The sequence below is a fragment of the Chionomys nivalis genome, chromosome 1 (assembly GCF_950005125.1).
Source record: "Chionomys nivalis chromosome 1, mChiNiv1.1, whole genome shotgun sequence".
NCBI classification, from domain to species: domain Eukaryota; kingdom Metazoa; phylum Chordata; class Mammalia; order Rodentia; family Cricetidae; genus Chionomys; species Chionomys nivalis.
In genome coordinates this window covers 119,655,835-119,677,888 of record NC_080086.1, presented here as the reverse complement: position 1 = coordinate 119,677,888, position 22,054 = coordinate 119,655,835, and the positions used below count along the sequence as shown (strand labels likewise).

At 45.8% G+C, this 22,054-nt stretch overlaps 1 protein-coding gene across 1 annotated transcript in view; it reads left to right on the top strand.

Annotated features, from left to right (window-relative positions):
- Positions 1–22,054, top strand: part of Prkce (protein kinase C epsilon) — a 514,529-nt gene that overhangs the window by 185,788 nt on the left and 306,687 nt on the right. The window contains exon 3 of the mRNA XM_057762421.1: positions 7,262–7,325. Within this exon, the coding sequence (XP_057618404.1) occupies positions 7,262–7,325 (64 nt within the window). The remainder of the gene's footprint in view (positions 1–7,261; positions 7,326–22,054) is intronic.

Below are 22,054 nucleotides of genomic sequence, written 5' to 3'. Positions count from 1 at the left end.
ATCAACTCTCAGACAGCTAAAGGCAGCCATTTTGAGTGCATAGCTTGATGCATTTCCTCAAACGTACGTACTCACCCCATCATCACCACATTTAAGATGGAGAAAATGTCCATCTTCTCAAAGACTCTTCTACGTCTCTTGGCAATCATTGGTCACCTCTGCCTCCAGGATGTAGTCACCCTTGTGGTTCTTGTCACTGTAAGTTAGTGTTGCCTGTTTCAGGACCTTATATAAATGGAACCATATGGTGTTTGGTGTCTTTGGCACGGCATATGAGCATTGCTAATTTATTCATTTTTATTGCTAAGCAAACTTCCATTGTGTGGACGTGGGGCTGGTTGCTTATCCTCGTACCTGCCGTTGAGCATGGAGTTGCTTCCAGTTTGGGGCTCCTAGGGAGTAGGACTGCTAGGGACCTTTGTGTACAGATTCTTTTTTTTTTTTGGATTTTTCGAGACAGGGTTTCTCTGTGGCTTTGGAGAAGATTCTTGTCTTCAAAACAAGTCACCTCCATCACCCATTTGCGCAGACCCAGTGTCCATGAATGTTGAAGTAACTTAATAGGAGATGCTTTTGTAGAGGCAACACGTGCAAATGTCTGTTGGTTCTGGGGCTGTAGCTCAAATGAAGAGCACTTGTCCAGCATGCATGAGACCCGGAATTCAACCCCCAGCACTGTACAAACAAAGGCTGCTTAGTGAGACTCTGCCCTGCAGGGATGCACACACAAGCCTGCACAGCTTCTGTGTGTGGGAACAGGGTGGACGAGTACACTTGTGTGCACATATGGAAGCCAGACGAGGATGCCGCGTGTCTCCTCTTATCATCCCTCATTTTAATTTTGAAGTAGGGTCTCTCACTGAACCGGAAGCTTGTGGATTTGGTTAGGCCAGCTGACCCGTGACTCCATGGATTTGCCTGCCTCTGTCCTCCCTTGCTGGAGTCATAGGCATGAGTAGCTATGCTCAGCGTTTTCATGAGGGTGCTGGGGATTTGAACCCAGGTTCTCTTGCTTTCATCACACACACTCTTACCCACTGAGCCACCTCTTGCCCCCTGTGTAATATCTTTACACTACAGTGAGTCATTTGAGGGGAAAAAAAACCCTTCCCATTATTTTATAGAAGTGGTTGCTATGGTTGCCTGTTATCAGAGTGGAACCATGAAAAATATTCATTACGTGGATCCCACAGCCTCTTGACCAGTGAGTGTGTGCTGTCGGTGGAATGGGTAGCAGTTTCCTCCCTGATGAAGAGCCACGACGTGTTAGCTGCTGCAACATTGCCATTGCAGTGCCTCGGTGACTTCAATTTTTATGTTTGAATTTTTTTCAATATCATAGTATTTGTATACAATGCGCTAGGGTCAAACTCACACTCCTACTTGCCTTCCCTCTCTTGCCATGACTTGGTGCTTTGTACTTCCTATGAGATGCTGGCTGCCAGAATGGTCCTTCTCAGCCTGGTGTCTTCCATGCCAGGAAGCCCTGAGGCTGTGTTGTACCTAAGTGTGGGAGAGTGGCCCAAACTGAAGGCTACAGACTTGGGTACTGAATCTTCCTTTTGTTTTCTCTCTCACTTTCTCTGGAATTTGTTAAGTAAGCCTTTTACCACTGTGTTAGATCTTTTGTACTTTAGTGTGTATATATTGTATTCGTGTATGCAAGCACATACATGTGTGTGCGGAGCAGCGAGAGGTTGATGCTATGCCTGTCCTTCCTCTATCATTTCCCCCCTAACTTTTTGAGATGCACCCCTCCCTCGAGTTGGAGGGACCGCCTATTGACCGGGTAGTCAGTAAGCTCCAGATATCCTTCTGTCTTTACAGCCCCTAGCAGTGGGATTGCACTGTATCCCCACACCCAGCTCTTACATGGATGCTGGGAATCTGAACTCATGCCCTTGTGCTTAGGCAGCCGGCATCTCAGTGACTGAGCCATCTCCCCGTTTTCTTCTTTTGATTTGAAGTCAGGGTCCTACAAAGTTGCCAGAGTAGGCCTTAATCCAATTGTGGCCTAGGCAGGTTTTGGATTTATGGACCTCCTGCCTCGGTCTCCTAAGTGGCTGAGATTACAGACCTGGGCCACTATATTCAGCTTCCTTTCCGGATGGTTCTTCTACCTCCTACATCTTCCCCAACCTTTCCCAAGGAAGGAGGAAAGAGAAACAAAACATCTAATTACTTGAGTCCCAGTAGGTGGACCCAAGCCAGTGCAAGCCTCTCTCCCCATCTATTCTTCCCTCCAAGCTTGGTGCCTGTGGATGGTGAGAAACAGGAAGTGAAAGCAGGCGGCCTGTGCCGGGTCTGGGGGAAGTTTATCTAGAGGTCTCAGGTGAAAGTTGGCTTGTGGTTAGGAGGAAGTTTGATTGAATTCAGACCGCCTAACTCTTGAAATCCTTGATCCACTAGACACAGGCATAGATACCTGTGGTCACTGAAGCCTGAAATATACTTTGTAGGTAAGGAGGTTGTTAATCACTCCCTGGTAGAGTTGTGATTATTCCAAACTACTTCTTCCAGCATTTCTGCTGGGGGTGTGGGGTGCTGGAAGGGTCCTGAGCTGAAGGTGGCTAGCTCCTTTGAGTCATCTATAATACTTAGTTGTAGGGCTATATTCCTAGAGACAAGGGATACATGATGACCTTGATGTCACGAAGCAGATATGCCCTCGTTGGCATACTGTGGCGACGCTGGCTACTCCTCTTTATAACCTCAGCTTTAAAATTGTTTGTTTATTTGAACCACTAGGGTTTGAAACCAGGACCTCTACTGCTGAGATTTTCTTATTGTGTTTCCCAGGATTGCCTTGAATTCATAACCTTCTTGTCTCTACTTTGGGAGTATTGAGATTACAGATATGTGCTACCATCTTGGGTTCTTATTCATAGACCAATGCATTACCTGTTACCTTACAGGTAAATTATGAGGAATAAATAAAAAAAATCAACCCATGAAGGGCATTAGAGAAGGTCAGTAACCACCCAGAAGTCCATGTGAGTCTTTTGTTTTTGACACCCTGCTGCTGCAGGGGTTTCTGGATGGTTTGTTCTGTTTCTGTGGCATTTTCCTTCATTGGAATGAATGGTGTCTTCACACACACCTTCCTGGGCTCAGTGCAGTGCTGAGGATGTACAAGGCTTCCCTCTGCCTTAGAAAGGCTGGGTCTGGGAAGCCAATGGCCACTGAAAAGGATGAGACCAACACTGGCCACGTGACTGGGAGGAGAATACCCTGGACACGTATCAGTGAGGCCTCTCTGGGGTAGCAGAAAGCTCGAGTCTGATCTCGGAGTGGAGGTAGAATCAATTCCTTCCGTGATGAGGTAGTTTTGGGTGGGCACCATTGTGAAAGCTCACTGTAGTCCCCTTTCCTGTCTGGAAACTGAGACTGTCATTGACTTCGTAAGACTGTCAGTAAGCCGAGGCATGTGAAGGCATCTGAAGCCAGGAAACCTGTGACATCCCTTCTTCCTATCTGTCATGGCACCATGGACCTTTTGCCTGTCCCCAGGTTGGGAACAAGACTTAACCTTTTTTGATAGTCACAGTAGCACTAAAAAGTTATTTGATATCTTGTAATAATATATAGTAATATGAAGGAACACAAAAGGTCTTCTGTGTATATGAGGGGATTTGTAAGAGTAGAAAGAATTTTGGATTATAAAGGAGGGACTTGAAGACTGTGTGTGTGTGTGATGTGTATACACATTGTACTCATGTGTGGCATAACACTAATATAGAGAGGGACTAGAGGAAAATTTGTGGAGTTGGTTCATTCCTTCCACCATCCGGGATCATCAAACTTAGTGGCAAGCCCCTCTACCCAATGAGCCATCTTGTAGACCCTACTTATTTCAGGGCATCCAGTCCTGGTCAGTTCTCTTTTCCACACATTGAATATTTTCTGAGTGCCAAATGCTTTGCATTTCTGTCTCATGGAATTTCCATGACAACCCATTTCACAGATGAAGCCAAGGCTTATGGAGAGGAAATAATTGCCTGAGGTCACTCAGCGGGTAAGAGACAAAACTGGGATTCAGCCCTGGTATGAAGCCAAGGACTGTGGTCATCTCCCCCACTGTCTCCTTGGCTTCTGGCCCTGGCCAGTGGGGAAGCCAATGGTGATTTAGCTTGAGGGAAGATCGCAGTCCAAGAGAAAGGGAAAGTAGCTAGGAAGTGTGTCAAGGAGATGCAAGAAGTCTAGAAAGGATTTTATGAATAGGGCTACAGCTGGAGCAAGCGGAATGAGCCCACACTGCAGGTGGGGTTCAGAGCTGACCTGGCAATGGCTGGAGGGAGGTGGGGGTCTGCTCCTAAGTTGTTCCAGCTGCCTGGCACTGGTACTGATGCCCTCTGAGACTGCAAAGTTGCAGGCCTGGGAGCTCACATTGCTTCCTTATCCGGGCCGTGCAACCATGGGCAGAATCTGTGATGAAATAAACTTGGCTGTGAAGCTAGACCACTTTCTACCACGCTTTGTACTTAGCCACCCTTCCAGTCACCGGCACTGAAGCCCCGCCACCCTGGATGGAATCTCAAAGCCTTCTCGTTTGGCTGACTAGGGCTTGGCCAGAGCTCTGCAGCCATCTGCTCACCCTGCAAAGCTCTTTGTTGCTTTTGGCAAGTTTAATGGCTTAATTTCTATTTTTTGGTCGGGAAATACAGTTCCCTAGCATCAAGGGAGCAGAGGGTGCTAAAATGGTTTCTGATAGCTATCTTGAATGGTAATATCCTAATGCATTTTACTGTCAATGACCTGTCCTCCCCGCTATGATCCTCACTCCCCTTTTGCAGAGATAGGCTCGGTGCCCGCCTTTGGATAGGCCTCGCTGCCCATCTCATTCCTTCCCTCTCCTCCTCCCTGCCTTACACAGATAGCATTGTGCTTCACCAATACAGTCTGCAGCCGTGGGAAACCTCTAACTTGGAGGATATGAGAAAGTGTTTCATTTTGTTTGGGGGTTTGCAGAGATGATCTAATCTCCAAAAGGCATACATTATTTGAATTCCATGCTCGAGGGGCAAAAGGGCTCCTGATCGTTTTGAACTTTGGCAGGGATAGAATTCTGGTTTAGCGCTGTTCAGCGAGGCCAGTGGCTGGCTTTCCTGTTTGTAATTCTGTGCCAGGGCCGGTGTTTGTTTATGATGGGGTCATACTCGTGCTTGAGAGCTCCGGGGAAGCTTGTTCACTTCACACATTTGAAATGACGAACTCAGGAAGTGGAATTGCACGAGAAAGCATCCCGTGAGATCCCCGGTTGGGTATTTGGTTCTCATCTGGAGCCAAGGCTCAGACAAGTGGATCCTGTGGTCTCCCTGGATGTGACACAAATCTGCTCACTGCCCTCCTTCACTCTCTGACCAGAGTGCCTGAACTTCCTCCAGTCGCCTCACCAGTGGCAGAGAGATCACTTGATGCACGTGAAAATGTGAAGCAGATAGTTAGCGTTCTCATCCCTCAGCCCCGAGGAGCTAAGGTCTGGTTGTGCAACACAGCTCCCAGTGGCTCTAGAAACTGTGACTCTGGAAAGGGTGGGGGCGACCTGGAGAGGACATCTGTTCAGCTTGAGTGTCTTTACCTTGCACAAGGTGCTCATAGATGGTCGTTGTGTGGCCACCTCAGCTTCCCTCTCTGACCCTTGTGTCATTGCTGCTTCAGTGCAAGTCACAAGTCTTTGTTTCTCCCTGGTCATGAAGACTTTAAGGAGTGACGGACACAGAATATGCTTTAGAATCCAGAGCCTTTTCCCACCTCCCCAAATGGGTATTGGGTCATTTCTGGCCAAGAGACGTGAGCCAAGGTTGGGAGTGTGGCACGGGAGAGAACGACATGGACACTGTACTTCAGTTTAATAAAAAACTGATCAGGACGTGTCTGGTGTGCTGTGGGAACCCAGAGGAGGGAGGAATGCGGCCTGATGGGAGTATCTGGAAAAGCTTCAGAGAGGAGGCATAAATTGCCCTTGACCCTGAAGGAGCGGGAGACGTTCACCACACTGCCTCTTCCTAAGAATTCCTCGCTAAGCATGTGCTTGCTCTTTGCTGGGGACAGTGGAAAAATTACAGGAAGGGATGGTAGTTCCTGTTCTTAAGAAACGCGCAGCTTGTTGGAGCGCGAGCCTGCCACTGCTGAACCCATTGGAACTCTGTGTATACAGGTGGACGGTGGGGGTGGAGGGTTTCACTGTGTGGACGTAGAGATCCAAGGCTTCCAGAGTTACTACTCTCTCACACACAAAGCACACTTTCTACAAAGAGAGTTCCTGCTTTGCAAAGATGTCTTAAGAGGTCCAGTCCTCTGATTTCCTTCCCACTGCCTGGTTCTGTGTAGCGGGAGTTAGTTGAGTTCGAGTAGGGGAGGGAGCAAATTGGGCATAAAAGGAGAAGCCGTTGGTAAGCAGTTAGATGGACTGACTCTCTCTTTACAGCCTGCCGGAATCTGTGGGTCACAGAACACCCGTGTAGCCAGCACAGAACCAAAGCATGGGGGACTCAGGGTAGAGTGGAGTGGACTTTCTGTGCCTTTGCTTTTGTTGTTTCTTCTCTGACTGCTCTTGGTTGCTCTCAGGATCCAGTTGCTCATTGTTTATTTTCTCCCTCTTATTAGCTGAGCTCATCACTGTTCTGGTTTTTAACATCACAATGAGATTTGAATCACTGAGAACAGGAGTGACGTCTTCCGGGTCTCTGGTTTTCCTGAGAAGCAGTCCTATCGAATGAAGGACACACGTTCCTTTGGGTGATCTTGGCATCAAATCTCAGCACTGACGCTTAGCCTGGACCTTAGAGCAGTTTCCTTATCTGTAAAAGGCAATAACACAAGGCCTTCCAACCTTCATGCAGTTGACCTGGTAGGCTGGGTGATCCTTAGCTGTGGGGAATGCCTTGTATGCCTGACTTTCCTGGCATCTCTACCCTTTAGGTATCATTTATAGCTTTCTCTCTGCGAGTCATGACCGTCAGCGTCTAGACAGTCATACCTCTAGAAAACCATTAAGCATTCATTGTAAAGCAAGGTCCCTCCCAGTTGAAGACCCCTGATTGATGATGCCTTTTGGGGGTGCTCCAGACCTCCTAGTACAGCACAGTAGATGTTCCCTCAGCGCTGGAGCTCACTCCTAACTCGCCTCGCTCTTGACACAGTGTGGGCTGCTGAGTGCATAAAGCTGCTCCTCTGGCTACAACAGTTCCGGGTGGAAATGTGGACCCCCGAGCTGCCCGCACAAGCACTAACAGACTCTCTCTCGTTTTCTTCCTTGCAGATCGATCTGGAGCCAGAAGGAAAGGTGTACGTGATCATCGATCTCTCGGGGTCATCAGGTGAAGGTAGGAGAGCATGACCTCTGACCCTCGTCCTTCTGTGCTGAGCCCTGGTCTTCTGGGTCTTTCCATTCCTGTCGTGGCCAGGGCATTAGCACAGTGACATTTAATTAGTTGGCGTGCTGTAGCAGGGGAATGTTCTGAAGATGCGATGCTGTGCCCATGTACCAAGAGGAGCCAGCCATCTGTTAGTGGTGGAGCAAAAGGAGGTTTCGGACTTGCTGAGAGACCAGCAACACAGGCGTTTCCAAATGCTGTGTGCAGGGCAGATGCCAGAGGAGCGCACCCTCTCCCAGGAGGCTTCTGTGGGGTTTGTGTTGTGTATGGTGAAAAGGAAGTAAAACCAGTTGGTCTAACGGTGTTCAGAAACGAAACAGAGAGGGTGGCAGACTTTAGAGTCTTACACGTTCGCGTCATCTGCAGATTCATTTTACTGGTCACTCAAAAGGCAAATGAAGCTGACAAGATGAGACAACATGCAGGTTTTCTCTGATATTGATGTTTTTCTTCTTTCTGCATCCTCTTCTCTTGACTCCCCCCACCCTTGTTCACGTAGTATCTCTTAAGTGCAGCGTTGTACATGTGGGGAAGACTGAACAACCATGGTGCAAGGGAAGGCTAGAAAAACAGCCTTTTCCAGGCGGGTGCAGGGCGATTATGGCCACCTTGGGCACTAGCCGGGGTCGTGAGTAAACAGAACTGAAATGCATTGACTGATCTCATCTTTCCTCCTCCACTCTCTGTGGTCAGGGAGACACAACAGTTGGTATTAGTGGCATGGAAGAGAGACTGGAAGACAGGATCTGCTTCCACTTAGAGATGAGGGAAAGAGCTGGTGTTTGGGGTCTGTGTCCCCAGTGGGAAGGCAGACATTCTTGTCCTTCAGCTCTCCCAGGTAGAAAACTTGGCCATTTCACAGACTTGCACAGATTATAAGCACAAGGTCACAATCTCTGTCTCTGTCTCTGTCTCTGTCTCTGTCTGTCTGTCTGTCTGTCTCTCTCTCTCTCTCTCTCTCTCACACACACACACACACACACACACACACACAGTCTCTAGGTAAAGGCTGTAATGGGAGGAAGCTTATGTAAGTAAGATCAAAGGCTCTAGGTCAGGGGTTCTCAACCTGTGGGTCGCAACCGCTTTGGGGTCTCATATCAACTATGTACATTATGGTTCATAACAGTAGCAAAATTATAGTTATGAAGTAGTAGTGAAATAATTTTATGGTTGGGGTCACCACACATGAGGGACTGTATTAAAGGGTCTCAGCCTCAGGAAGGTTGAGAGCCACTGCTCTAGGTAAATGGTAGTTGATAGGGGTACCTGATCACTTTCATCTGGCTTGTCCATCGTCAGTCTCAGCAGGTGCTCAGAATATTTCCATAACCACGGGCATACGGGGACCACACTGGAGTTGGGTCCTCTTTTAATAGTGTTTGATGATTTGGCATAGGTTAAAAGCTTTCCTCGTCCTTTCAAACTTGGTATCTTACGTATTCTGCTCTTCATTGCCCAGCTTCCCGTCTCTCTTCAGCCCTGCAGAGCCAGGAATAGAATATGTCATTGAAGAGTTGAGGATTTGACAACACGTAATACGAAATATTTAAACCTACAAAAATAAAGTGAAATAAAGCAATCAGGTTCAGACAAAGCAACCTATCCTGGCCCAGGAGGTGAATGCCTGAAGGCTCCCTTACTCTGGAAGCTGAGACAGGAAGAAGCCTTGAGTCCAAGAGGCATGCACATTCAGGCCAGCCTGAAAAATAATAAAGCAAACACAGAGTGAGGCTTACAGTTAGTTGCCTTAGAAGATTGTTAGCATGGTATGCAAGCCCAGCTTATCGGACTTGAGAGTTTACAATAACGTCCTGATTGTAGATGTTGGAAAAAATGTTTGATAAACAAAAATCAATTCCTTTTTTCCTGTTCTTTCCCCAACCTTAATTAAACATGCATTTCCTGCGCCAAGATGCTGGGCAACCAATGGCAGGCTTGAACTATTTTTTTTTCTCCTCTAAAAGATTAACGGCTTGCAAAATTATAAACAGCATACTTTTTTTTTACATTAGAGAGAATGGAATGGACAATGAATGAATAAATAAATCAGAAGCAATTGATTTTTTTCTGCTTCTACGCTTTATTGCATGCGAATAACCGAAGCAATTTCCATTGGGTTAAATTCCTACTCTATTTTTTTAAATCTCTTTCATCTAAAGAAAATAGAGTTTACTTTAGAAACGCTGACACATGCCAGGGTCTGTAAAGTACTAGCATGTGTTGCTGTAAAGTCAAGAGGACTCTCTTTTCTCTTTGCTGGTCTAGACATGGGATTCCCTTCTGTGAGTGGCGGGCAGACGCTCCAGGGTCCTGTGCTAGCTCCATTTATACCATATCCATCTCTTCCTCTAGTCCTGTGCCCAGCCTGAGAGGGCTCTCAGTCTGGAGGTGGCTTGGGCTGTGTAAGGGATGGGGAGGTGAAATAAAGACTTGGAGAGGAATAAACCATGGCTAGAACTCACAGAGAATCAAACTACTTGAATGCACTACAAACTGTGGATTCTCCTCACAGGTCCTCGTCCACTGTCTTTCTAATTCTAGTTGTGTTATATGGAAGGGTGAACTGAGGGGGTCACTACTCTATTACTCTACCATCGACAGCGCTTCAGCAACCCTGTCTCCATGCTCCGCCCCCATCAATGGGAAGAACAGATTCGTAGATACTGTGCACAGGTTACAACACATGCAAATTCCAGAGAGTGCATAGGAAGGTGTGGGGGTGTCCGTGTGAATACACCCCCATCTTCTAGGGTGTTCCATCGGTTCTTTTTCTTGCTAACATGCTGTTAGAAAGCTTGGGTGTTTACATCCGCTGCAGCAGGATCTAATGTGATTTCTAACCATCTAATAAAATTCCATCGCTTGCACATCCTGTGCTGGTCACCGTAATGGGATTTGACTAGTGTGTGCTTTGGCTAAACTGGGGAACTTGACCCCAGACATAAGGGGGTCAGGCCAGATGACACTGAAGGTCATTTCCGGTCATATGATGTTATTCTTCTGTGTAATTTGAATAGATATCTGTGTCAGAGCTCATGGCCGAGGAGTGGGTACTATCTGCAGCTGATAGAAGGGGCATGTCTTGTCATAGGTGGCTCACTAATTTCATAACATTCTTGTGTGAGCCTCAGTCTGAGATATTCCTTAGTCTGGCATTCATCATGAATAGCAACCGTTTGGCTCCCTGGTAAGCCTGGCACTACTGGCTTACCATGTAATTAGGTCAAAGCATAATCAGCTCAGGTAACAGAAGTATAGACAGCAACTTCTCGAATGTGTAAACAGTTGTTTCTTGCAGTGTATGTAAGTTATTATTTCTGCCTTCACTGTCATTTGTATGTGATTTCTTATTCGTTATAATAATACGGCAATGCTTCATTATTACAGGCCCTCTGGATGGGAGATGGTAGGGCCTGACTGTGGGATCTTCCTCTGCTTGGCATCTGGGCACCATGCTCATCTTAGATCATTCAGAGTCTAAACTGCAAAAGAAATTGTAAGAAGTAGGCCCCGTTGGATGTCGGGCTCCCAAACCTGTCTGCAATAGTGTACAGAATCCATAATAGAAGTTTGAATGACTTTTGCCCTACAAACACCACATATACTACATTTGAGTCTGGTCCTGGTGGGACTGTGGACTGTGGAAGTTGAAAAGCAGAGGGCAGGGCCCACCTACCCCTCCTTTCTGCAGTCACATGATGCTGAAGTGCATGGTGTCTTCTGTAGAAAAGAACATGGCCCTAGTAGTCCCTCAAACCTGGGTGGAAATCCGGGCTGTTTTACTCACTAGCTTAGCTTTGGAGTCTTCACCCAGAAGATGGGGGTGAGGGGACATTTTCTTTGGATATAGCTTTGGAGACTCCATTCTGTCACTCAGTGTAAACCTAACTCACACTGAAGTAAACCTGTGAAATCTGCTATGGAAAGATGGCTGTAAGAAGAAGGCCTTGAGACAGTGTTCATGTATACAAAGATGCTCAGTAACTATTCAGAGCCTAGAGACCCCAGAGCAGGGCGGTAGGTGTAGTTCATCAAGGTCACGTCGAAAGTAGCAGGCCAGCTCTTCAGGAAAAGGACGGAAGGCAGTTTTCTCACTCTGGGTGTGGGTATACTTCAGACCACACTACGGGCTCCCCTCCAGTCTTTTACTCTGTCGGAGCCCTGACAAAGGGTTTTCGGCATGAAAATGACCTTCTGATGTTGTTATTATTTTGTTCATTTCTTCGAGGTCAAGAGCAGAGCCAGCAAAGGAGGCCACTGACAGAACACGTGGATCTATGCCAGATCTAGGAGACTATTTCCTGTGGGGTTGAGACCCAGATGTAGTTTTACTCCTCCATCTTTCTTCCTTACCCTCCCCCAAGTGAAGCAGTTCCTAGCCCAACACTCTCTGGAGCATCCCAGAACCACTGGTTTGTGTCCTGAGCGCATTACAGTTAACAGCTTCTCTTGTTGGAGCCTGGCTGCTCGCACCACCATTCGGTGCAGACCGAGAACACATGGCCTCCAGGTTCTCACTGGCCCCGGGTAAAGCCCTTCATCTGTTTGAAGACAGTTGTTAAATCTCTCCTCTTCAGGGCAGAATTCATCAAATCCTTTAGCCTTTCTGCGGGTATGTTTTCGAAATCTTACTCCTCTTTGCAGCTTTTGGCCGGGATTTTCTCTAGTTGCTCAAGGAGACAGATGCGATAAAGTTAGCTTCGCTTGGCTCAGGAAAGCCAGCATGTGTATAGAGATTTTCACTTTACCAAGTTCTTGACACCAGCACCTTCCCATGGAAGTGGGGTGCTGAGAGGACAGGTGATAACTTCAGAGCACGCTGTGGGCTCCCCTCTAGTCTTCTGCTCTGTCAGAGCCCTGATAAAGAGTTTTTCAACATGGAAGTGACCTCCTAATGTTGTTATTATTTTCGTTCGTCTGTTTCTTCAGAAAGCTTTTAATAGAAACATAAAACCAAAGATCCTAACTTTTAATCCAAAGGTGGCCCAGAGTCCCTTTTATAAAATACACAGATCTATTTTTCATCCTCTCAGAAAGGAAAGCTGCAGGTCCCTGTTTCAGGAATGGCTGGAGCCCTCTCCAGCTGGCTGTAATGTGGAGCCTTAAGTAGATCCGGGTTCAAAACTAGAGTTGACATAAACCAAGCAGGACAATGAGCTTTCCTGCTGCCCTGCTCTTTATCGTAGAGACAGTAAAGTCCTCTGTCCACGGCAGGCACTCAAGCCTTTCGGGGGAACTTTGGCTCTGCCACAGTGTAGCATCTCCAGGTTCCATAGTCCTACTGAAGAATTTGGCCTTTTCTAAATTTCATGTTACTTAATCGAGCATGGCTCTCAGAGAGTTTACAGGGAGTCGCTTACTCAGTTGAATGACACCCAGTTTGGTATATTGCTAGGTCAGGGGGCTGGGAAGTGGGGAGGAAAGTGGAAAACAGAAAATGACATTCACAAGAATAGGAATATTGCTTTCCATCAGGAATATACATCTTGTAGGAAGAAGGCATCAAAGACTAAATAGCACATTCGCATTGCGTTTCGGAACTGGGTGTGGTCAGGGAGCGAACCAGGATGGGAATAACCCAGCAAAGCTTCAAGGGAGTGCAGGGGGGAGGGGACCCCAGGGAGTTCTGTTATCATTATCCAAGACAAATTATAGACTTTGAATATTTAGGAATGGCAGGATAGACAGGATCGATTAAGTAGACAGAGTGCGTCTTCTCTGTGAACATCCCAATAAAAAGATAGTTCTCAGTATTGCAGGTGGAAATTGTCGAGCAGGGGGAATGGAATGCTGCAAATGATTAATCCATGCTTGAAAGTCAGAGGCAGTTTGTTGTGGGTTTAACTTCATGGCCAAGGCCCCTTTCTCTCTTCAGTCCCCAAGGCGGAAAGGAGGGTTCTAGGTCAAAGTTAACCACATCTAGAACATTGGGTAGGGGCCTGGTATAACTATGGCACTGAGGTATTTAGAAGGTCAAGTCCAAGGAAAAACATCCCTCCGTGGCCTTTTTGCTGTCTCTCCCCACTTAGACACTTGGTAAAGTCCTGTGTTAATCACTCTACTGTCTTCAGGCTGTGAGCCTCCTCCTCCCCTTCCTCCGCTTTTACAGATCTGGAAAATAAACTCCTGGTCTCATTCCTACTGGACAAGCGTTCCACCACTGAGTTATTCTTATGTTTTCTCTTTTCAGTTTCTGTTCAGTTTTGAGTATGAAACATCACTTCGGACATTTATGGGTGTTCCCATCTTCTCAAAGCCACACCCAGCTGCAAGGTGCTGACCCGTCCCCTCTGTGGGATGTCCCTTAGGCAATAGGATTCCGGTTATGTTCACCTCGAGTGCTCTCTACACATCTGTGGATGTGTCAGAGTTTCCAGAAGTGCTTTGGGTCCAGAAAATAAGGAGTAACAGCATTCAGATGTTCAAAAGCATTGATCTTAAAATCTGTGCTTCTTCCTCCCAACTCCCAACCTGCTGTAATTTCTTGCAAGTTTGCTGTCCAGATTTGGAGGTCCATCTTTGCCCCCTGGGAGTTCTGATCATCTGCATGGGTAAGATCGAGGATTTAGCTGAAGAGCAATGAGCCCTGCCCCGTCAAGACATCCTTATATCACAGAGCCGTTGTCGAAGTGCTTGTGAGAAATAAGCCAAGAACCCCCTCCCATTCCCTTTTAAATGGTCTCTAGAAGTCCAGCAGTTCCTCTGAAATGAATCATCCACACTTAACAACACCAAATGCCAGCCATTAGCAGGCGAAAACCAGGACTGAACCCGGAGAGACTGGGGAGCTGCTCACTGCAAGCAAGCCTCCTTCCTGTCTGCTATGATGTGGGTGTGAATGTATATTTTCCCTTGACTGTGCACTTGTTTTACTACTTATTTAATTGTGCAAGTATAGTCATGTGGGAGAGATGCATGTATAGAAAGAGCACCATGCTGGTGATGAGTCAGTAGTGAAGACACAGGCCCTGTATGTTCTCCCATGCCCTCTCATCCTGCATCTGTTGATGTGTGTCATTTCTGTATCTTATAAAAGAGGGTTTGGGGGAAATAATGTTTGTATCTCAGATCATATTTGGTTGAAATGGCCCATAATTGAATCATTTGCTGTTGTTAATGTCCTCGTGACTTGGCTTGAAAGAAAAGGGTATTTCTATTCATCTAACCTAATTTAGAGGGTTGTCTTTCTGTACCAATTATTCTATTCTTTTATCTACTTGAAACTGGCCGGTGCTGACAGTATTATTGATGTTCCTTATTACCTAGCTTTGTTGAAACACCCACATTTTCACAATCAAACACTTTTGCCATCATTAGTCTAGGTGTAACGCCAAGGCTTTTATCTTCTTTTCTTATTGTAAAACGTCTCGTGTGAGTTTGTATAGACTGAGGAGCCGTGAACACACACACACACATACACACGCATACACACTCCCTTGAATTCACTCTTTCTCATAGTTTCAAAAGAATTTACTAGTGGAGGCCAGGGTGCCTGTATCAGAGAAGGCGTCTCCTTTTGCACTACACATCACCATTGTCATTAGTGTCAGGAGCGGCAGGCGTGTCAGACAGACGGGAAGGCCCGGGGAGTAGGTCTGACCCACCGCAGCCACTTTCTCTATGTGGTACCGGCTGGGCAGGAGGTACCAAAGCTCGTGAAACCGCCAGTCTATGGTTATGAAGCTTGAGACAGGAAGTCACAGGCACTAAGAGAACACCAGAAACATCACAGTAGGAATGTTGCAAGGAAAAGCAGTGACTCCATGGCATCAAACTGCTGAGGGTGTCTTTCACTCCCTGCTCCATGGGGATGGACTACTGGGCCCACCCACCTCTCTGCAGGAGGAGTACTGAGTCCCCACTGAAGGCTAGGTCCAAGGAACCTCTAATTTTCACGTATCCCATTGCCTATTGGAGGGGTCTCCTGAGCAATAACCATTTAGACCGCATTAATCTGGGGCTTCTTCTGTGTGGAATCAGTGCATCATCTCTCTCTTTCTGACAGGGGTTTCTGGAGCATGTTGTAATCCTTAGCCAGAGACAAGTCATTGTCCCTCTGTTTAAGGAAACAGCCACATTTCCACCTAATTCCTTTTTTATTATTTCTAAATAATTTTAAATAGCTCATATTCATAAATTATAAACTAGACAAGAAAAATTTTCTTTCTTTCCAAATTTACTTATCTCTTCCCCGGAGATAACTGTTCCCAGTGTATCACTGCAGAGACTTTCTGTGTACACACACACACACACACACACACACACACACACACACGGTGGTGGCAGGGGAAATGAATTGGATGTGATCGTTAAGGGATTTTTGTTTGTATTGTTCACCTGTGTGCCCGAGGACCGAGAAGCTGGTTTACAATGCATAACTGACAGGTATCTGTCTGTATAAATTGGATATATTCCTGATATTGAAAATTTTGATGAATCAAACCCTAGCATGGATCACCTTTGGGCAGGAGTTCCCCAGCCCAGGGAAGAGAATATAGTGTCTGTTACTATTTTCAGTTCAGGCTAGCCGTGTGAATTGAAGGACATCATTTGAGATCAGGGCTAGTGGCTGTTATTGCGCAAGAGAGAGCCTTCGTGGTGAGGGGGGGAGTCGTCCCGGTGGCCTCACCGCACCCTTTCCCACCAACAGCGGCAAACGGTATTGTGCTTCTTATCTTTGCCCCCTTCTACGAGAAGAACATGAGCCCCTGAGAGTAGGGACGTGCTCCTTACCTCTGCACTCCTCAGACCTTGGATACTCGAGAGAAGAAAATAAAAGACGCTTCCAATGAAGGAAACTGAGAACGAGGAAAGCAGAATAGGGAAGAGATTCTCACTTGTGCATGGGGGCAGCACAACCAACATAGAGCAAATGGCTGCCAGTGGGTCAGACCTGCTTCCTGGGCTTCCTGTCCGTCTGACTCTGGCACTAACAATGATGGGGATATGTAGGGCGGGGGTAGGCGGGGGCAGTCTTCTCTGCGGCAGAAGCCCATGGTCTCCACTGGTGTGTTCCTTTGAAACCTAAGAAAATCACCTTCACTTTTAGGGTTAGCATGAAGTGTGTGTGTGTGTGTGTGTGTGTGTGTGTGTGTGTGTGTGTTTATTGGAATCTTCATTTTAATTCCTGCTTTACCATGTATTGTATGATTTACCAATACATAAAACAAATGTATATTGAGCTGGGCCTCATGGCTTACTCTTTTAATCTAGTACTGGAGAGGTAGAGGCGGACTGGTCATTGTGAGTTCAAGGCCAGTCTGGTCTACACAAGTTTCAGGCCAGTCATGCCTACATAATGAAACCATGTGTCAAACAAAACAGAAGAGTTATATACTCGGAGTTCCTTTGTTTGCTAGCACCATGGTAAGGGCTACAAAACACTGAAAAAGATGGAGGCCTGGAGAATGTCCTGCAGCAAGCCACGTACTCTATTTAGGCCATTTTATCGTCTCTATACACGAGGGTGTTATGTGTATCTCTTTCCTATACATTTAAGTATTTTCTTCTGGGAGCGGGGAAGGGAGTTAACATAACTCTGGAAGTAAAGGAAACATACAAAATCCAGGAAGTAAACAAAACTTATCAGGCTCAGGGAGCTTTCAAAACTTACAAAGGTCACAAGGCTTCTCCTCACTGTTATATAAGCATCAATGATGGCTGGGCAGAGAAGACCCTCCTACTGTGCGAGATGCCTGCACAGCCTATGGGAGCCCCGTGTGGATGCAGCTTTTTGTTAGCCATTGCTAAGCAAAGTGGAACTGCAAGAGAAAGAAAATGTTCAAGGCAGAGTGCTAAATGGAGATTGTTATTCAAATGGGTTGCCAGGCAGGTTTGCCCATCCCTGCTTTACATCCAGGGGAAATGGGGCTTACAGGGCTTAAGACTGAATCAGTCAGAGATGCTATGGAAATGCAGATTCTGACTCAGTGGGCCTGGGGATGCCCTGTGCTTGACCAGCTCCAGGAGATGTCCAAGCTGCTGGTAACTAGATCACACCTGGAATAGCAAGAGACTAGTCCCTAGGGTCCTGTCCGAATCATGCTTAACAGGCAGCAGTTCCTATGGAAACCTCCCAGTTACTTTTCTCTCCAGATCCCAACAGTTCGCCTGAAGTCAACCTCAGTTTGTCCTTTCTTCTGGGAAGAGGCTCAGAAGGTGCTCAGGATCCACCAGCAGGCCAGGCAGTGCCCTGGCCTTGTTTTTGAGCTTGACTTTAATAGCCTGCAGAAGAGCCGAGTGGGCCACACTGGGGTTCTGCAGGGCACGGACAGGCACCAGTTTGTAGCAAGAAAGCAAAGCCTCGAGGGGCCTTTTGGAAACCACTCGACGGCATATTGGATTTTTTTTGTTGTTGTTGTTTTTGTATTTGTTTTCAATAAATAACCCCAAAGTATTGAGTGGTGCTTGAATTTTATCCCACTGTGCTAATTTTCTTCTGGTTCCTATGACTTTAATTAAAGAAACTCACCCAGGGACCTTGCTAGAACTTACCTCTATGTAACCCTTCTCTGATAGCAGGTTGTATTGTTTTTCATGGTCGGAGGGAGAGTTCTGATTAAGGTCTGGGTACACAGTCGGGGCATAATATTTCCCTGTTCATTAAATTGATATGTGACTAAATGAAAGTAACAGGCAAATGTGTTGCTTTCAAAGGGGAACTATTGAGATAAATAAGGTGTTTGCCTGACTTTGCTTTGGATAGCCAGTTGTTTTGTATTCCAGTTACAATCCGTCTCATGGGCGGAGGTGGGCTTGAGTGTTTAAGTTTTCTTTCTGTGCCAGGTTCTTATCGGGGGGGGGGGGGTCTTGAGGCTACTTCATGGCCTCCTCATACACCAGGTCCCCAATTATAACACCCTCCCTCACTATTCATTCAGTTACTTCTCTCTTCTTTTACAGTGCAGTGTGATTGCAAGTTTGCCTCCTCCTGGGAGCCGTCCCACACGGGCCCATCCCACCTGTGCCTGCTGATCTTTTGCTCTGCTTTTGCCCCAGGCATTCTCTACACTGCTGTCCTCATCTATTTTTATTGTGTGTATTATAAGGAGAATTGAGGGCAGGCCCTGCCTGGCTCTATGGCAGTCTTGTAAAGGGTAGAGGGAATGGGCGGGGGAAAAGCAGGAAGGGGAAACAATGGATCTTAGCATTCATTTTCAAGAATAGTTTTGTCTCCCCAAGATGTCAGCAACAGAGGAGATGCTAAAACTTGAATCTTGAAGCCAGGTGTGGTAAATATGTGTCTCTAATCCAGCTACCCAGGACTGTAAACTCAAGGTGAGGTGGTGTGCGGGAGGGGGGACAGGACAGTGTGGGACTGCAATCTCCAAAACAACGAATAAACCAAGATTTGAATATCAGTCTTAAAGCGCCTCGGATGGTCTTTGAATGCCTCCAAGTTGTGTGAACCCCTCCTCTGAAATAAAGGTCTCCTGTAGCCTCCCTGTTGGCTCCTCCAACTCTGCCCCATGAATAGGATGGGGAGCTTGGTAAAGAGTGCTCCTTAGTGTGTAAGGACAGACCCCCGGCGAGAAAGGGAATGGCAGCCAATGTCCTGTCTCTGTTCTACTTATTCATGTGTGCCATGCAGTCAGGAATTTTCTTCTCCAGATTAGAAAACTCTTACTTGGAAGCCATGCTAGTGAGCAGAAACCCGGGTTTGCTTAAGAATACGCTATATTTTAGGGGTCAAGATTCTTACTAAGTGATGATGTATTGCCCCAAATGGCCGAGACACAGAGTGCCTATAGGAGGTAGGATACCCAGCTCTTCGTGCACATCAAAAAGCAACTATTGGTAGAGCCTTGTCCTTCAACCCTAACAGCCGTTGTCAGCTTCATCAGAAGCAGCTGTGACTGACTGCTCAGGAATGACCCTTGGGACCAAGCCTGTTGACTTTGCCTCTTAGAAGGAGGACCAGGGAAGGGCTATTAGACCCTCACCTGAGAACTCAGCGATGTCCTTCTACATCCCAGTCATAAGTAATTCTACCCTATATTCTGTGTGTGTTGTATATTCTATATAGAGTATATTATATAAAATATATATGTTTAGTATATATAACTATATATAGTATATTTCAGCAGCTAGAGTATGCAGCAGAAACTTCATATATAATATATATGTGTGTATATAGTATGTTTCAGCAACTAGAATATACAGTAGAAGCTTCATATATATGTATGTGTGTATAGTATATTTCAGCAGCTAGAATATACAGTAGAAGCTTCATATGTATGTATATGTGTGTGTATAGTATATTTCAACAGCTAAAATATACAGAAGCTTCATATATGTGTGTGTATAGTATATTTCAGCAGCTAGAGTATACAGTAGAAGCTTTGTGTGTGTGTGTGTGGTGTATTTCAGCAGCTAGAGTATACAGTAGAAGCTTTGTATGTGTGTGTGTAGTATATTTCAACAGCTAGAGTATACAGTAGAAGCTTTGTGTGTGTGTGTGTAGTATATTTCAGCAGCTAGAGTATACAGTAGAAGCTGTGTGCGTGTGTGTGTGTGGTGTATTTTAGCAGCTAGTGTATATAGTAGAAGCTTTGTGTGTGTGTGTGTGGTGTATTTCAGCAGCTGGTGTATACAGTAGAAGCTTTGTGTGTGTGTGTGTGTGTGTGTGTGTAGTGTATTTCAGCAGCTAGAGTATACAGTAGAAGCTTCACTGACACAGAACTCCATCTGTGCAGCTATGCTGGGGTGAAACTGTTGGGTGATGTGGCTGGGAGGAGTTGCTCCGGTAGGCACCTCCTTACCCATGTTCTCTAGATAAGCCAGTGAACTCATTGGTTCATCCAATTGGGCTGTGGTGGAATCACACTGTGATCTGTCGTAGGTACCCTATCCAGTAGGGTGAGCAGTGAACTTGTTTGAATCTCCCCAGGAAAAGTTCACACAACACCAACCAGCAGGCCCAGCCTAGCAGGCCGCTGGATCCAGCCTTTCTGAAACCTTGTGGATGATGAGCCCACAGTGGCTTTGTCGGAGGCAGCGCTCCAAGTCTGCACATGATGCTTCTAAAAATACATCTGAAAGCCAGAGGAATGGAAGTTGAATAATTGAGTTAAGTGCTGTGATGCAGGATTTCATTACCAGAGCTAAAATACATTAAAATCCTCTCATTATGTCTCATTGTTTGGACACACTCTTTGGTAATATTTCCAACATTTTGTTCTTTTAAAAATGCATATATATATATACATACACACACACATATCTCACACACACATATTGCCAGGTAGTGATGGCGCACGCCTTTAATCCCAACACTCAGGAGGCAGAGGCAGGTGGATCTCTGTGAGTTCAAGGTCAACCTGGTCTACAAAAGCTAGTTCCAGGACAGGCTCCAAAAACTACAGAGAAACCCTGTCTTGAAAAACATAAAACAAAAAACAAATTTTTAAAAAAGCAAGCATATATAATAATATATGTTTATTTAATCATCTTGGGGAGCATGCCAGCCTGCTTAGGTGCTGGGTGGGTCCAGCTGGGACTAGAGGTTGTATGGCTAGTTCCTATTGGCCTAAATTTTCCAAAATGCAATATGTCCATCTTTCATTGTGCGAATAAGTCACTTTTTCCCCCTTACTGTTTTTATTTTTTAGAGAAAAAAAAAGGGGTAGAAAGCAATGCAATATTTCAGTAACTGTGCCGACATTGTAGCCTAAGCCACGCTAAACCCGTCTGTGTTGACTCTGCCATACCCACATGGTCTCAGGCAGTACAGGATCCAGCCATACTTAGGAGACATTTGTTACATGAATTAAGGAATGGCTGTAATCCAAGTGAAATGGTGAGGCTGTGGAGAGGTTACAGATGCTTGGCAGGTAAAAGCCCTTCCTGAGATGTCCCTGCCTGCTGATGGCTGAGTACATTTGGCCCATGTGTGAAGGCTAATGGATGAAAATCGAGAATTGCCTGTAATCAGTGGGTTTGGGGGTCACTGGGGTTGCTGTCACAGCCACTGGGACTTGGAAGACAGACTTCACCTGCTTAATTATAGATGTCCTTCCAGCTTCTTGACCTCTTCCTGCCTGTAATTAGAGCTCTCCAAGCCACTCCACTGCCAGGTTACCCAGAAGTGCCTAGGCCTGCCTGCAGAGGAATCTTACTGTTTTTTTAGATTTTGAATTATCAAATCAGGGCTCTTTAAATCTAACATTCCTTTCCTGTAGCTCACAGGCATCTTTTCTGTAGAAAACAAAGCAAAACAAAAAGATTTCTTTCTTTGATTTAAGGGGGGAAAAAATCCCTCTATGGTTTTTGCTTTTTAATCACTTTGTCCTTAAGTAAGTTTTGCCCCTCCCCCTCCTTGTGGTTTTTTTATTCTAAAATCGCATTATGTCTTATACACTGTGTATAAAACTGAGTTTAAGAAATATTCCACTGCCCACTGTTTAGCAGTCCCTGTGTTATCTTGTCTGAACCTTTCCTCCCAATTATGACCCTGAATTTTGTGTTACTATTTTCTTGCGCCTATTTATGATTTACCTGCCTATGCACATATATTCTTCCACAACAAGTTGTTTATCTTGTCCTTTATTTAAATACTTTGCATAAATTCTTTCTGATTCATTTAACTTTATATCTTATAGACTCATCCTTATTGGGGGTGTGACTATAGTTGATTCATTTTTTTTATTGTTTCTGTATATTATTGCGTTATATGA